This window comes from Delphinus delphis, chromosome 3 (genome assembly GCF_949987515.2).
Source record: "Delphinus delphis chromosome 3, mDelDel1.2, whole genome shotgun sequence".
NCBI lineage: Eukaryota > Metazoa > Chordata > Mammalia > Artiodactyla > Delphinidae > Delphinus > Delphinus delphis.
In genome coordinates, this window is record NC_082685.1 from 34,339,040 (window position 1) to 34,356,727 (window position 17,688).

At 35.7% G+C, this 17,688-nt stretch overlaps 1 protein-coding gene across 1 annotated transcript; it reads right to left on the minus strand.

Moving 5' to 3' along the window:
* Nucleotides 1-11,273: 11,273 nt before the first annotated feature.
* Nucleotides 11,274-12,088, minus strand: LOC132421969 (large ribosomal subunit protein uL30). Its single transcript, XM_060006811.1, has one exon. The coding sequence runs from the start codon at nucleotides 12,070-12,072 to the stop codon at nucleotides 11,326-11,328; it is 747 nt and encodes a 248-aa protein (XP_059862794.1). The 5' UTR covers nucleotides 12,073-12,088; the 3' UTR covers nucleotides 11,274-11,325.
* Between the last annotated feature and the right edge of the window lie 5,600 nt (nucleotides 12,089-17,688).

Here is a 17,688-nt window from a genome sequence, read left to right on the forward strand (position 1 = left end):
ATGCATTTTACTTTTGTCTGTGAAGCCTGTGAGGTTTAATTTACATTCCCCTCGAAGTAGGTGGAATTGTAGTCATTATACAACGATTTCTGTATCTGTCCTAAGTTTTCTGATTTTCTTTGTGGCTTCCTTGGCTGCCTGAGGCTGGAATATGCCAGATTCATTTTGTTTCTAGGAAATGTCCCAGTCTCTTTCTCTCTCACTCTTCTTGGGAGTTCTTGTTCCTAGACTAGTTGGTGTGTTTGTTTTGTTTGCCCTAGAGCGAAAGCATGATATACTGCATTACCTATCAAACTAATTATACAGTGTTTAAAGCCTTCAGAAGAAATACCTTTAAAATATAGATGAGGACTATTATTAGGCCATTTAAAAAGTCCATTTTCCTGAATGTGAGCCATTATTTAGTCAGTTTGTTAAAGCATGAATTCCAGTATATGGTTGATGGATTGTTAGTGATTGTTTGGCTTTCTTCCATCTGCCCAAAGAAAGATATATGAAGAAAGTGAAGATGTCTGTGATACTTTTCAAAAGTTATTTAAGTGGGAATAGCTTATAAATTTACCAAACTCTAAGGTCATTTTCGGATGGCTGTAAGTCCATGTCATTTTTATTCCATCTGTCATGAAATGTCCTTTGGATTGAATGTGGAAGATACTTATGGCTTTAAGCCATGTAGTAGCAATATCTTCAGTATTCTTTTTGAGCATTGGTTAAGACAGCAATGGAATTAATGAACTTTTCACAAATTAATTGTACATTGTATACTGTATAATTTATTTGTGGATTGGACTATGAGATAGTTGTATAAAGAGCTAATTATCTGCTGAATTTATCTGTGCTTGAATGCTTTAATTCAGAATCCAACTATTTTTCCCTAGAGAGTAAAGTATATTTCTAAAATCAGTCAAATACTTGTATTTACAGAGGACATCTGCCTATTTGTATTGTTAATAGAGTAACTTCCTCAGATATATTTTTAAGGATCTGTTGAAGGTTTCATTCCTGATTGTCCACTGAAGAAATATTTCCACATATTTATTTTGAATATACTGAATAGAGAGTTAGTGAAGAAACACAAGATACACATAAAATATGGAGGAATTACAGAGTTGAATTTTCTCATCGGAAACAGAAAATAAGTGGGTGAAGAAAGATGGATGATAGTTGGAAAGACAGAGTAGGTAAAAACAGAAAGAGAGAAGGTTTTTGTGTGGTGTGTGTATGTATTTTCATAGTAATTTATAAAGTCAAAAAAATCATGCAATTTGGAACTCTTCCCTACTTCTTTTTCTATAAAAAGATGTGTCTGTGCATAAATTATGAAAGTATGATGAGAAAGTGGCATGTCTGCTTACCTAGATTGTCTTTATTTTCTGTTCTTTTAAGAGAAGAGGTAAAACGATCCAGTGCGTAATGTGCCAACATCCGATTCCAGAATCCTTCAGGAATTTTGAAGACAAAGAAGACAAGGAAGGGATGATTACCTGAGCTGAGCTATATAATATTTAGGTATGTGAAGATTTACTATTGCTCGTGGCAATGCCATGCTTTGTATTTTTCAATACAAGGAGAAAGGTAAGCTAGTTTCTGTATATCTCCATCTCGTGTCCTTTGTGCCTAATTATCTATTAGCAATTTTTTTCTCTCTTAGGTCTGAAACCTCTCTTTCTGCCAACTTCTTCCTAAAAGAAAAATTTAAAGGTGCTCACATATCTGTCAACTTAAACAAATACATATTCATATTCATATGTAATTTTCCCAATCTAATACCTCTTATTCACCAAACATTTAACACATGGTAATTTGTCTTCTGTACTTACCACTCCATTGAAAATGATCTCAAAAACCAAGATATGAACCATTCTCCAAATGTTAAATGCAGTGACCACTTTTCAGGCCTTATTTGACTTCTCTACACTGTTTGTCACTGTTAAGAACAACTACTTCCTCCTTGAAACACATTCTCTTGGCTCCTGTGACACTCGACTTGCTGTTCTTCTATCTCCTGCTGTGGATAATGCTTTGTTTCCTTTGACCCTGTTAGGGCCCTTTGGCCATGTTAGTCTTTCCCTGGAGTCTGCATGAAGCCTGCTTTTCTCCAGTCTCTACACTTTCTAGGAAACTCCTTTACTCTCATGGCCTCAAACTCCAAGATTATGCAGATGATTCACAAATCTTCATCTCTAGGACTCCAGAGCCAAATCCCTAGTATTTACTCTCGGATATCTTTCTCTAAAATTTTACTTCCCTGCTTCCCGAGCCCCTCAAACCTGCTGCTCCTTTCGTATTTTCTCTTTCAGTAAGATTGTCTCATGCATACAGTTGGTGACAACTTGTACACATCCTTTGGTCTTATGTGGTACCTCGTCTTGGAACCTTTGCTGAGCCCCTGAATTTGAGTTATGTGCTCTCCTATGTGCTCCTATACACCCACACCAGCCTTTGCTGTCTAGTCTTATTTATCATGAAGCATGGTCTGCCTACCTCACTAGACATAAAACTGTGTGAGGGTCAGGACTTTATGGTGTTGTTCACAGACTTGTATTACCCATGATAGTGTAAGAACCTACCACATAGTGGACTTCAAATATTTCCTCAATGAATGAATGAAAGAGAAACAAGAGATGGACCATTTACGGCAAGCCAGAAGGAAATCAGTCTTATCAATAGCAATGGGCCTTTTCCAGATGTTGATTGACATGTAGTGTGTGAATTTCAGATCCTGCCAAAAAAGCATGGTCATCAAGTATAGTTTTACTTGCCACATTTTCTTAATTGCATACATTGGAACACACATAAAAGTGACTAAAACTGAAACCAAACTCAATTAAGCAAAATAAGAGGCTTTATTGCCTCTAGTCACTGAAAAACTCCAGGTAGTACAGTAGTAGCTGGATCGAGGGGCTCATGTGATATCAAGAGCCATTTCTCTCTCTGTCTTTTAGCTTCCTTTTGTGTTGGCTTCACACTCAGGCAAATCACTCTCCAAGCTCTAGGTCTAATTTAGAGTCTCTCTTCTTTATGGCAACAAATGTTTTGGAATTGAACTTCATTAGTCTGAGTTGGATTGTTTCTGTACCTGAACTAGGGGGTCATTTATGCTGATTTACAAGCCTTGGTCACATACTATCTCCTTGAACAAGAGGTACTGTCAGATAAATTAAGTTACATGAACTGAGGGTGGGGGAGATGATTCTCAAATAAAACACATTCTATTACCAGTAGCAGCGGGAATGGATTCTGAGCAGGCAAAACTGGAAAATTAGGTACTTGAAAATGGTGGTACCAGCTATGTTCTTGATTATAATGTCCTATACGGGGGAAATTTTAAAATCTCCTAAAGCTGATGCATACTTTTTTTTTTTTATACAGCAGGTTCTTATTAGTCATCAGTTTTATACACATCAGTGTATACATGTCCATCCCAATCACCCAGTTCATCACACCACCACCCACACCCCCTACTGCTTTCCCTCCTTGGTGTCCATACGTTTGTTCTCTACGTCTTTGTCTCAATTTCTGCCCGGCAAACCGGTTCATCGGTACCATTTTTCTAGGTTCTACATATATGCGCTAATACACGATACTTGTTTTTCTCTTTCTGACTTACTTCACTCTGTATGACAGTCTCTAGATCCATCCACATCTCTACAAATGACCCAGTTTTGTTCCTTTTTATGGCTGAGAAATATTCCATTGTATATATGTACCACATCTTCTTTATCCATTTCGTCTGTCGATGGGCATTTAGGTTGCTTCCATGACCTGGCTATTGTAAATAGTGCTGCAACGAACATTGGGGTGCATGTGTCTTTTTATTTTATGGTTTCCTCTGGGTATATGCCCAGTAGTGAGATTGCTGGATCATATCGTAATTCTATTTTTAGTTTTTTAAGGAACCTCCATACTGTTCTCCATATGGCTGTATCAGTTTACATTCCCACCAACAGTGCAAGAGGGTTCCCTTTTCTCCACACCCTCTCCGGCATATGTTGTTTGTAGATTTTCTGATGATGCCCATTCTAACTGGTGTGAAGTGATATCTCATTGTAGTTTTGATTTGCATTTCTCTAATAATTAGTGATGTTGAGCAGCTTTTCATGTGCTTCTTGGCCATCTGTATGACTTCCTTGGAGAAATGTCTATTTAGGTCTTCTGCCCATTTTTGGATTGAGTTGTTTGTTTTTTCAATATTGAGCTGCATGAGCTGTTTATATATTTTGGAGATTAATCAGTTGTCTGTGGATTCATTTGCAAATACTTTCTCCCATTCTGAGGGTGTCTTTTTGTCTTGTTTATGGTTTCCTTTGCTGTGCAAAAGCTTTGAAGTTTGATTAGGTCCCATTTGTTTATTTTTGTTTTTATTTATATTACTCTAAGAGGTGGATCAAAAAAGATCCTGCTGTGATTTATGTCAAAGAGTGTTCTTCCTATGTTTTCCTCTAAGAGTTTATAGTGTCTGGTCTTACATTTTGGTCTCTAATCCATTTTGAGTTTATTTTTGTGTACACTGTTAGGGAGTGTTCTAATTTCATTCTTTTACATGTAGCTGTCCAGTTTTCCCAATACCACCTATTGAAGAGACTGTCTTTTCTCCATTGTATATCCTTTCCTCCTTTGTCATAGATTAGTTGACCATAGGTGCATGGGTTTATCTCTGGGATTTCTATCCTGATCCAGTGATCCATGTTTCTGTTTTTGTGCCAGTACCATATTGTCTTGATTATTGTAGCTTTGTAGTATAGTCTGAAGTCAGGGAGTCTGATTCCTACACCTCTGTTTTTTTCTCTCAAGACTGCTTTGGCTATTTGGGGTCTTTTGTGTCGCCATACAAATTTTAAGATTTTTTGTTCTCGTTCCGTAAAAAAGGCCATTGGTAATTTGATAGGGATTGCATTGAATCTGTAGAGTGGTTTGGGTAGTATAGTCATTTTCACAATATTGATTCTTCCAAACCAAGAACATGGTATATCTCTCCATCGGTTGGTATCATCTTTAATTTCTTTCATCAATGTCTTATAGTTTTCTGCATACAGGTCTTTTGTCGCCATAGGTAGGTATATTCTTAGGTATTTTATTCTTTTTGTTGTAGGGGTAAATGGGAGTGTTTCCTTAATTTCTCTTTCAGATTTTTCATCATTAGTGTATAGGAATGCCAGAGATTTCTGTGCATTAATTTTGCATCCTGCAGCTTTACCAAATTCATTGATTAGCTCTAGTAGTTTTCCGGTGGCATCTTTAGGATTTTCTATGTATAGTATCATGTCATCTGCAAACAGTGACAGTTTTACTTCTTCTTTTCCAATTTGTATTCCTTTTATTTCTTTTTCTTCTCTTTTTGCCGTGGCCAGGACTTCCAAAACTATGTTGAATAATAGTGGTGAGAGTGGACATCCTTGTGTTTTTCCTGATCTTAGAGGAAATGCTTTCAGTTTTTCACCATTGAGAATGATGTTTGCTGTGGGTTTGTCGTATATGGCCTTTATTATGTTGAGGTAGGTTTGCTCTGTGCCCACTTTCTGGAGAGTTTTTATCATAAATGGGTGCTGAATTTTGTCAAAAGCTTTTCCTGCATCTGTTGAGATGATCATATGGTTTTTATTCTTCAGTTTGTTAATATGGTTTATCACATTGATTGATTTGCATATACTGAAGAATCCTTGCATCCCTGGGCTAAATCCCACTTGATCATGGTATATGATGGTTTTAATGTGTTGTTGCATTCTCTTGCTAGTATTTTGTAGAGGATTTTTGCATCTGTATTCATCAGTGATATTGGTCTGTAATTTTCTTTTTTTGTAGTATCCTTGTCTGGTTTTGGTATCAGGGTGATGGTGGCCTTATAGAATGAGTTTGGGAGTGTTTCTTCCTCTGCAGTTTTTTTGGAAGAGTTTGAGAAGAATGGGTGTTAGCTCTTCTCTAAATGTTTGATAGAATTCACTTGTGAAGCCATTTGGTACTGGACTTTTGTTTGTTGGAAGATTTTTAATCAGAGTTTCAATTTCATTACTTATGATTGGTCTGTTCATATTTTCTATTTCTTCCTGGTTCAATCTTGGAAGGATATACCTTTCTAAGAATTTGTCCATTTCTTCCAGGTTGTCCATTTTATTGGCATAGAGTTGCTTGTAGTAGTCTCTTACGACGCTTTTATTTCTGCGGTGTCTGTTGTAACTTTTCCTGTTTCGTTTCTAATTTTGTTGATATGAGTCCTCTCCCTCTTCTTCTTGATGAGTCTGGCTAATGGTTTATCAATATGGTTTATCTTCTCAAAGAACCAGCTTTTACTTTATTGATCTTTGATATTGTTTTCTTTGTTTCTGCTTCATTTATTTCTGCTCTAATCTTTATGATTTCTTTCCTTCTGCTAACTTTGGGTTTTGTTTGTTCTTCTTTCTCTAGCTCCTTTAGGGGTAACGTTATATTGTTTACTTGAGATTTTTCTTATTTCTTGAGGTAGGCTTGTATAGCTATAAACTTCCCTCTTAGAACTGCTTTTGCTGCATCCCATAGGTTTTGGATCATTGTGTTTTCATTGTCATTTGTCTCTAGGTATTTTTTGATTTACTCTTTGATTTCTTCAGTGATCTCTTGGTTATTTAGTAACGTATTGTTTAGCCTCCATGTGTTTGTGTTTTTTACGTTTTTTTTCCCTGTAATTAATTTCTAATCTCATAGCATTGTGGTTGGTGATTCAATTTTCTTAACTGTATTGTGGCTTGATTTGTGACCCAAGATGTGATCAATCCTGGAGAATGTTCTGTTTGCACTTGAGAAGAAAGTGTAATCTGCTGTTTTTGGATGGAATGTCCTATAAATACGAATTAAATCTATCTGGTCTATTGTGTCATTTAAAGCGTCTGTTTCCTTATTTATTTGCATTTTGGATGATCTGTCCATTGGTGTAAGTGAGGTGTTAAAGTTCCCCACTGTTATTGTGTTACTGTTGATTTCCCCTTTTATAGCTGTTAGCAGTTGCCTTATGTATTGAGGTGCTCCTATGTTGGGTGTGTATATATTTATAATTGTTATATGTTTTTCTTGGATTGATGCCTTGATCATTATGTAGTGTCCTTCCTTGTCTCTTGTAACATTCTTTATTTTAATGTCTCTTTTATCTGATATGAGTATAGCTGCTCCAGCTTTCTTTTGATTTCCATTTGCATGGAATATCTTTTTCCATCCCCTCATTTTCAGTCTGTATGTGTCCCTAGGTCTGAAGTGGGTCTCTGTTAGACAGCATATAGATGGGTCTTGTTTTTGTATCCATTCAGCAATCCTGTGTCTTTTGGTTGGAGCATTTAATCCATTCACGTTTAAGGTAATTATTGTTATGTATGTTCCTATGACCATTTTCTTAATTATTTTGGGGTTTTTTTGTAGGTCCTTTTCTTCTCTTGTGTTTCCCACTTAGAGAAGTTCCTTTAGCACTTGTTGTAAAGCTGGTTTGGTGGTGCTGAATTCTCTTAACTTTTGCTTGTCTGTAAAGCTTTTGATATCTCCATCGAATCTGAATGAGATCCTTGCCAGGTAGAGTAATCTTGGTTGTAGGCTCTTCCCTTTCATCACTTTAAGTATATCATGCCACTCCCTTCTGGCTTGTAGAGTTTCTGCTGAGAAATCAGCTGTTAACCTTATGGGAATTCCCTTGTATGTTGTCATTTTTCCCTTGCTGCTTTCAATAATTTTTCTTTGTCTTTAAGTTTTGCCAGTTTGATTATTATGTGTCTTGGCATGTTTCTCCTTGGGTTTATCCTGTATGGGACTCTCTGCATTTCCTGGACTTGGGTGGCTATTTCCTTTCCCATGTTAGGGAAGTTTTCAACTATAATCTCTTCAAATATTTTGTCAGGTCCTTTCTCTCTCTGTTCCCCTTCTGGAACCCCGTATATTGCGAATGTTGTTGCATTTAATGTTGTGCCAGAGTTCTCTTAGTCTGTCTTCATTTCTTTTCATTCCTTTTTCTTTATTCTGTTCCGTGGCAGTGAATTCCACCATTCTGTCTTCCAGGTCACTTATCCGTTCTTCTGCCTCAGTTATTCTGCTATTGATTCCTTCTAGTGTAGTTTTCATTTCAGTTATTGTATTGTTCATCTCTATTTGTTTGTTCTTTAATTCTTCTAACTCTTTGTTAAATATTTCTTGCATCTTCTCGATCTTTGCCTTCATTCTTTTTCCAAGGTCCTGGATCATCTTCACTATCGTTATTCTGAATTATTTTTCTGGAAGGTTGCCTGTCTCCAATTCATTTAGTTTTTTCTCTGGGGTTTTATGTTGTTCCTTTATCTGGTACATAGCCCTCTGCCTTTTCATCTTGTCTATCTTTCTGTGAGTGTGTTTTTTGTTCTACCAGCTGCAGTATTGTAGTTCTTCTTGCTTCCACTCTTTGCCCTCTGGTGCTTACCTTTTTATAAACAAAGAAAATATAAGCTTTTGGGTTTTTAATTGTTTTCCCATTGTGTATAACTTTATATTCCAATGCCAGTAAACTCGTCATTTTAATAATGATGGCATCTATAATTTCTATCTGAATGTTTGAAGAAACCAAGTACTATTAATTAAAAGTTAAAAAAAAATTTAATCACTTTTGTAGCTTGCCATGGCCCATAAACCTTGAATTTTCCTCCCTTCTTCCAGTATTTTTCAACTGAGCACTCACATATCTATAAAAAGAATTATCACATTTACAAAGCTACATGCTGAAAGCATAATGGTACCTGAAGGTCCAGTGTGTAATCATTTCTGAAAGTCACAAAGCACATTAAGTGAAATTTCCCTCCTGGATTGGGGGTGTCTACATATGTAGCTTAGGAAATGTAAAGCCAGCTACAAGGTATTTCTCCCATCTCAAGGCAAAAGCAATTAGTATGCCAAGAAGTACGTGTCCTTCTAGGTCATTTTAGTTGCAAAGCTGTCTTTTTAAAGATAAACTGAGCTTTCTTGTGAAAAGAGACAGCAACATTCCTTTTAGTTTCTGATAGAGACACACACAGGCACACAGATACAGACACACACACAAGCAAACTTGGAAGTTAGAAAAGCAACACAATTCGTAACATTTCTGAATCCCTGGATTATCATTTGTTCTGAGATATCTTTTTCTCACTAACTGTAAATTGATATCTGTGTTTGGAAATGTAATTGTGAAACACCACTATAAAAGTGCACTGTGCTTAGGCTGTAATTTGTAGGACATCTAGGCTAATGAACATGTATCATTCCAGCCTTTGAAAACATGCTGTTTAGAAAAGGAATAGTATCTTCATTACTTAGACTCTTTATGGTTTCCAAAAAGAGTCAACCCCAGATTGTCTTTGTTACTGTGGATTTATAATAAGGACACAGAGAAAGGAAAGTAGCAGGGGAAACAGCCTTAGTACCTTAACATTTCTTCTGGATCTCACACTTCCCATGTAGCATAGGTGGTCGCATGGAAAGGTGGAAGCTGAGCTCAGCATTATTCAAAGAATTCAGTCTGAGCTCCAGTAACCTGCTTCTTCCTGGGCACCTGGAATTTATACTTCCTGGAGTGTCAATCTTATTAGGGTAATGTGCCATCTCAGAGAGCATCAACTTTCCTCATATCCAGGTCTTCACAGAGTGACTTTGGCTTGGGCACTAGTCACTGTTCCCACCAAAGAAAGCCGGGGATATTTTGTTGATGCTGCACACATGACATGAGCAATACTGTTCAGGAGAAACCACTTGGAACTGCTTTCTTTCAAGAAGCATACTGTGCAAGATTATAAGCTTTGAACTTAACTCAAAATTACTCAACTTTTTCCCAAAATTACAACTTACAATACATTTTGGGGTCTCAGAGTATTAATTAGGGTTGGCTAGGTTATGCTGTGGTAACAAATAAGGCCCCCAAATTTAGTGGTTTAACACAACAAAGATGTATTTCTTGCTCATTTAATCTGATGCAGATCAGTGACTCGAGGGTAGCTTAATGCCACATATAACTCATCTTCCCAGCATGATTCAATCTTGTGACATCATCATCTCAACAGATAGCTTCCAGGGGAAGAAAGAGCTAAGCAAACTCACACCCATTCTAAATATTTGGATTAGCACCAATCAATTCCAAACATAGTCCATGGTCCAGAACTAGTTACATTCCTGTTTCCTACAGGAACATTGGGAATTGTGGAGAAGTGTATTCAGTGAGTATGCAATTTTTCTTTCACACTCAGTTTCTTATCTGTAAAATGGGCATGCTCACAATAATGCATAGGATTATTACAAATTAGTGCTATGTAGTAATCTAGGACTACTGTATAACAAATTAAGTTATAAATCTAATGTGCTTAGCACATGTTTGTTATAGAGCAAGTACTAAAGAAATATTTATCCTCATTGTTATTTTTCTCTCAGAAAAGGAGCTATTGGTGTAGTCATTACTTATATTTTCATAGACTCTTTCTATAGTACAGCTTTCAAGATGACCTCAAAACATTTTCATAAACTTTAGATATGTTTTGTTTTCTTTCCTCTGTCTTGTCTTCTTAGTCACTGAACTGAAACCCCATAGTGAGATTTTGACAGTAGTTTGAAACACTTCAACATTAGATTGAATTATAATAATAACTGAGAACATATTTTTTTCAAGTTGGAACTTACTTTACGACTACAGGTACACACATATTAGGAATGGCTCTAGTTGTTGGGGGTCAGAATACATTTAACCAAAACTTCATGCTCTTTCCACAGATTAAGGAGCCAAATTCAAATTCATTCAAGGCAACATGTTTATTTTGTGCATATAATTGTACTATGGGAGCTAAGGATGACTCAGATATATCTGTGGTTTTACCATCTTAAACTATTGATGAATACATAGAACAAACATATGCATAATCATAATACATGTAGATTAAGCTCTAAGTATCAGCAAGAAAATATAATACCCAGTCAGGCAGCTGGGGAAGGTGACCTGAGAGAGGAAAGGTTTTGAGATGATATCACTGGGTATGGAGTATTTTAGAACGTGGAGATGAGGAGAAAGGCAAAATAGGCAGAAAGAAAAACACAAGCAAGAGGAGAGCAGGTCCTAGTCTGTAAGTAAAGAATGCTGTGAAGGGCACTTTAAAAAATAGATCAAGCTCGTGTATAATACTAGGGGACCTTGAAGGCTGTAATCACAAATACTGTTAACCTACTCAGTAAAGTGGATCTGCAAAAGGTTTATTTAATTTTTCCACATTATAGTCAGGTTATAGATAGATAAAATTTTCCCTGCATTCTTTTTTTTTTTTTTTTCAGAGCAGAGAGCAGTCACTGTTTATTACTGACCGGATTACAAAAATAATCATGGTAGATACCTTAGTTCATCCTTCTTATAAGTCTGTTGATCTGGTCTTCCCTGTTGCCAGCATCTCCACCTTCTACAAAATGGGTAGTCTTTTTCTTCATTCCACCTCGTGGAGAAGACAATTTGAAGGGCCACAGGAAGTTGTTTGCTTCTTTGAAACGTTTTCCAACAGTATAGATCTCATGAATCAGATCCTCCATGCAGATAATACCGTATTTGCCAAGAGATCGAGCAATCAACACGTTATCCGTCAGGGCAATTCTCTTCTTGTTGATTTTGCCATAACCACGCTTGTAGATCAATTCATTTACTGACTTCAGGTTTGGGTACCCCCATGCAATGTATGGTTCCACAATTCTCAGCATGTTAATTGAAGCCTTGTTGAGCTTCACAAAGGTGCCATTGAAAATCTGACGGAGGCGAAGAAGCTGCAACACCTTTCGAACCTTTGGGCTCACACCATTGATACCTCTGATCCTGATGACAAATGCCAATTTGGGTTCCGCGGGTACGTAGAAGTTGCCAGCTTTTCTTGCCATCCTAGCCATTCGAATCTCAGTTCTGTACATCTGCCGGTACTCCTTGTGATAGTGCTTAGCTTTTTCATAGATGAGCTTCCTCCTTGCCTTTCGAAGCATCTTCTGGGCAAATTTCTTTCTCAGGCGCTTGATCCTAAGCTCTGCGAAATTCTTTCGCTTTTTCTTAAGGGTTTCTGGCACAGCAGGAACCTTCTTTTTCTTCTCCTCAGCACCTTCCATGGTTCCAGCCGGGAAAGAGGAACCCCTGCATTCTTTAGTCACTAGGAAATTATTCTTGAATTGGGCATCTGTTCCAATATAAAAAATATGAAACTTTGTATCTTTAAAAACTTATTTGACCTTGTGTCACTGTCTTTCTTTTTTTTTCACTGTCTTTCTTTTGAATACTTTTTCAATTAACTTTTAATCCATTTGAAACCTGATAAAAGAGATGAAAGAATATTCCCCAATATAGATAGTAACAGCTGATATGTATATAAGTTAATGCAGTAGATTTCCATTCTTAGACTTTTAGGAGCTTTGGAGGAGTGAGAGAAAAAGTCAAATAGAGAATATTTTTTTGAAAATTGTCAAGGTTTTCCACGTAGAAGTTGAAAAATATTTTTTAAAAATTAATAGAAGGCTTGATCCTTTTCATGTGTAAGAAAGTTTTCAGAAAGATTGCTTTACTTGTCGGATCTATCAGAGAGAAAGACTATGTAGATAGTATATTCGGCCTTTATAGTTGGAAAAATGAGAGGATTAAGTAGAACAGGAAAATAGTTTGAAATTATATTTGAATGATGTGTTCAATGTTCACTTGTGGAGAATACCATCACTAGAAACATCTTTGTTAGAACTGGAGAAACGAGGCCACAGAAAGGATGCTTTTCAAAATAACTTTATTTAATTAATATGTTCTCCTTTGTCATTAAGCCACTTGGGAAAAATCAGTTATAGATTCATTTAATAATTACCTTTTTAAAAAATGTTCTGGTTGACTAATGTTTTTAATTAACTATTGATTATTCATAGCAGTGTCCTGCAACAAATCATAAAGTGTGTATTTTTAAAATCAAGTAGTAACATAAATTATAAGAAAGTCTTGTTATATTTGCATCTGCCAAAAAAATAGGCAACTTAGGATAATTGTTGTCCTTTAATCTGTTTACACATGTTTATAGGTGCCTGGAATAAGTGCTCAGATGAAAACATTATATCTAAATGTGTCAGGCTTTACACACTGATACGATGCTGTAGGAACATAAGCAAACAGGATTTTTTGGTTCATTTTTTTGGAGTGGGTTATTTTCTGCTATTTATTTGTCAGAGGCCTATAATAAAATTATATTTTTGGCTTCATTTCAGTACAAAACTAGAAATAGTGATTGCTTCAGAGTCACTTAAAGGCATCTTCCTTAGAAACATCATGCTCTTGCCATTTTGCAAAATTATGTCCGAGAAATGAAATGATTCCCAGCATTCTTGAATATGTGAAGGAATTTCTACTATTTTAAGTTAAACAATGTCAAATTCTATTGGTGACCAGTGTAAATGCAAACCTAAAGATGGTGTGGTTGAGAGAAATCAACCAGCATACTATATATTATTAGGTAGTATCTATGGAATGGCTTTTTTGTAATTTATTTCATGTTCTTAATAATTTTTAAAACTTTATTTTAAGCCAAATGTAGGATGTACCTACAATCTGAGATATTTTATATTAATAATTGTCAACCTGAGGTCAATGCAAACATTTCTTTTTTCTGAAAGTGACTGTGTAATGGGAAAGGGTACATTAATTCCTATCTCTTATTCTTTTCTTTGGTTCTATATCTAGGAAACCAACGCACTTCCCAGACTAGAGACTTGGCTTCCCAGAATGGAGCTTTAAAGAAAGAAGGAAGCCTGAAGAATAAACAGTAAGTGCAGGGGGATGCCATCAAAGATGTGAACTATTTGGTGAGTTCAAGATATATAGTATCAAAACCAAGATGAAAGAATGGGATAAGGACCCACACACATTTTTATTATGTTTGATATTATTTTTAACAATAGCAGCATATTGAATTTTGCTATGTTTTACTCAATTTCTGATTCTTATAACAATCTATATTAAGTTGAATTGAAACGACTCCTTTATTTTCACATGTTGTTGCTTCTTTTTCTAGAAGTTCTAATTCTTTTCATTAAGTTATAGGTCAATTCTTATTCAGTGCTATACAGTTTAAATTACTGTAGGTTTATAATGTATTTACTTTTCAGTGAATATAGGCTGTAGTGCACTCTCTCTATTTCTTCTCTTCCTTTTCATAGAGCCTCTTTCACTCACCTGCCTATTCCAAAGCCTGATACCCAAGGTATGACAAATCTCTTATATTCACAGTAAGCCACTGTGATACACATTCCTACCCAGACAGCTCCCATTTGAGTGCTGTGAGGAAGCCCCATCTCTCTGACCATCTACACCTTTTCCCTTCATTATTTCTTACACCTGGTCCAACATCGATGCCTCTTCAAACCCTTTCCTTCTCCCATAATTCTCAGCTCAGGATGGGAATGTCTTGTTCCAATAGGTGTGAGTGATTAATTGAGAGGAATAAAAATTCATTAGAAAATTAAGCTAGATGAAGTTAGAAAAGGGGTAGAGAGCAGAAATATTTTATCCAAGTAATAGGGAAGCAAACATGAAAAATGGAACTCAAAGCAGACTAAGTTTCATGTCTGTGTGAATGACATATTTATGACTATGGTCTTCATGCCCAGTAATTATCATAAGGAACAATGTCAGAAAAGTCCTTAAATCTCCTCTTTTCGTGTGTAAATAACAACCTCTGTTTTCATCTAAATGCAATAACCAGTAGATACTCATGAAAAGCAGCCAAATATACTTTTCTCTCAGATATCATACACATATATTCCTTTTTCTTCCAAAACAGCGTTTTCTTATGAAGCCACATTAGTTGTTGACATAGTCTGTGTAGCATTTCTTCATAGGAAGAAGTTATTTGAAATTTTGCTGGTAGGCTTCCCCAGGTTTGTGCAAAGAATTACCATGCTTGTGCCTGTAGGCAGTTTTTCCTGTCTAATATATTTTATTCAAAACAATGATTTCCAAAAACTTATTTGCATATCAGAATTCTCTAGGGAGTTTTATAAAAGCTGGACAAACAGCTCTCTAAGCCTAGTGAGTCAGAATATCTGGGCTGGGAACTGTAGGTTGCATTTTTACCAAACGGGCAGGTTTATTTCCCTGAATCTGGAAAGCACTGTTTTGAATATTTTCTGGATATGCATACACTGAACATCTTAGATGAACAGATCTTAAATCTGGCCAGTTTTCATAATCACCTTGGGAGCATTTAAACACTTATAGTGACAGGTCCCATCCACAAAAATGTGATTATGTAGATCTTAAGATGGGCAACCAGAATCTATATTTTACAAAAGCACCTCAGATAATTCTTATCAGAGCCATACTTGGGAATGACTTTCTAAAAACACATTAATATCAGCCTCATCTTTAGTATTCTACAGTTTTGGAAATATCTGAATGTTTGCAATCGTCTGATTTTTTTTAAGTCTACCAGAGTTAATATATTTGACTTCTTAAATACCTAAACATGGAACTACCCTTAATTATTTTTAGACTCCTTAAAAATTAAGTTATTAAACTCTAGTTTTTTAAAAAATATGCTAAAGTTTTACTGAGATATTCAGTAAATTTTGGATATTACTCATATGTATATGTATACAAATGAAATATCTAAAGTGGGTCCCCTCCTTAGTTACCATATTGTCTTATTCAATCCCTTATAAAACATCAATTTTAAAAATTTGTTTATTTTATCTTCTGTTAATAGACTGTTAGCTCCACAAAGATAAGAACTCTCTGTGCTACATTCACCACTGCACTCCTAGGGCCTAGAATAATGGTTGGTACATAATAGGGGTTCAGTACATATCTGTTTAATAGATAGGGTATTATATACGTATATGCTATTTGTGTATATATTGTTTATGTAAGCCATATGTCCATATGTGAGGTTGACATATTACCCAATTATGTGCACACACAATCCAGGTGTAATATCTTAGATGCTAATAAAAGTGCATTTTATTAGTCATGAAAGTTCTTTTATTCAAAGGCATAGGAATCTCCTCTAAATTCCAAATAAAAAGGGAGTAATAGTCTTGAATAGATAGCCTCATCCCTTTCATTTGAAAGGGACCTGGAGGTTTTGATTTGGATATTCCATTAATATTTCTTTTCAGGAGGGGTCATGCCACTCAGGTGTTGTGAATCACTCTCACTTAATGTAGGTGAAAAGCCGCTGAATCATACTGAAGTCACATTGCCCCATGAGGAATGTGTCAACTATTTGCCTTCATTCACATAATGAAAAGTGTAGTTAATGATATTGTCACATTGAAAAACTTTAGAATCAAGTGGCTAAAAATACTTTCTTACCATATAAGGGAGTGAGGACACTAAAAGCTTACCTTTAAAACTATTTTTAAAGGATGAGGCTATTATAATTGCATCTTTTCTGTCTGGGTAATAGCCTTTTTCAAGTGAAGAGTGCATTTCAGAGGTGTTCAACATAGCCGTTGCTTGGATCCTCAGCCAGGCTGTAATGCTGAGTGTGGTGCCTGGGAGTCTGGTGGATGTATGGCATATTCATTATGTTGTTCATTTATACATTCATTCTTTCAACAACATTCAATCTAGTATTCTTTGTATTCCAGGAACTGTGTTAAGTACCCTCTAGAAGGTGAGAGAGAATAATAATGGTGGCTTCATAGTACATATGTTACATAGTACATAGTATAATGTTATATATGCTATGATAGTGGTATATATGCAGACTGCTCTGGAAATAAGAACAAGGACATCTACAGGCAGATGTCATCAAGGATAGCTCCCTGGAGTTCCAAGTACTTATGCTGAGTCTGGAGGATGCGTTGCATTTATCCATTCCACAGATATTTATTGAGTGACTTTTATGGAACTAGGCTACACTCTGAATATACTATGAGGGAACAAGACAGGCATGAACACTGCCAGTCATGAACTCACAGCCTGTGAGGGGAGGCAGACATAAAACAAATAACCTCCAAGTAAAAATACGTGATAAGTGAGGAAAATTTAATAAGACAGCATTGCAGATAGACCAAAATCTTGATAAATTGCTCAGGGAAAACCTCTCTTGGAGAAAATCATATTTGAGATGACATCTTAAGTGGAGTAGAAGTTAGCTAAGCAAAGACAGAGAAGAGCATACCAGGTAGCAAAAGCAAGATTCCCTTTATTTTACTCAAAGAGTTTTGCTCTAAAAAAACCCCCCCAAAACCCCCCAAACAAACAGAAAACTAGAAAAGAATTGTTAAAGCATTACCTTCACTGAACATTTTGCTTGTAGAAAAATTTCAGAATACCGTGCATAGTTACAAAAAAAATGAAGACTAAATTTTTTTGTAACAATGCATGTTGACAGATGTTAACTAGACTTATTGTGATCATTTTGTAACATATACAAATATCAAATCATTCTGTACTATACCTCAAACATAGTGTTATATGTCAATTATTCCTCAATTTAAAAAGGTATAAAAAATTTCAGAACACGACCAAAAGTGATGGTTTGGAAACTCCTAGGAAAAGAGCCTGAAATATCTTTTTCTTTTTTTTCCCTTTTTTGATTTCTTTCTCTTTCAAATTTTTTTCTTGAAAGAGAATAGAAGGTATTTTAGAAATAGTCATCAGAATGTTTGAATTTTATTTTGTTGTTGTTTTTAAGTTATACAGTAACTTCTGATTTCATGGTTTTATTGCTTTTGGGTTTTTTGAATTTT

Excerpts from the sequence above, each read along its gene's own strand:
- LOC132421969 (XM_060006811.1), bottom strand. The coding sequence starts at position 12,072 with ATGGAAGGTGCTGAGGAGAAGAAAAAGAAGGTTCCTGCTGTGCCAGAA.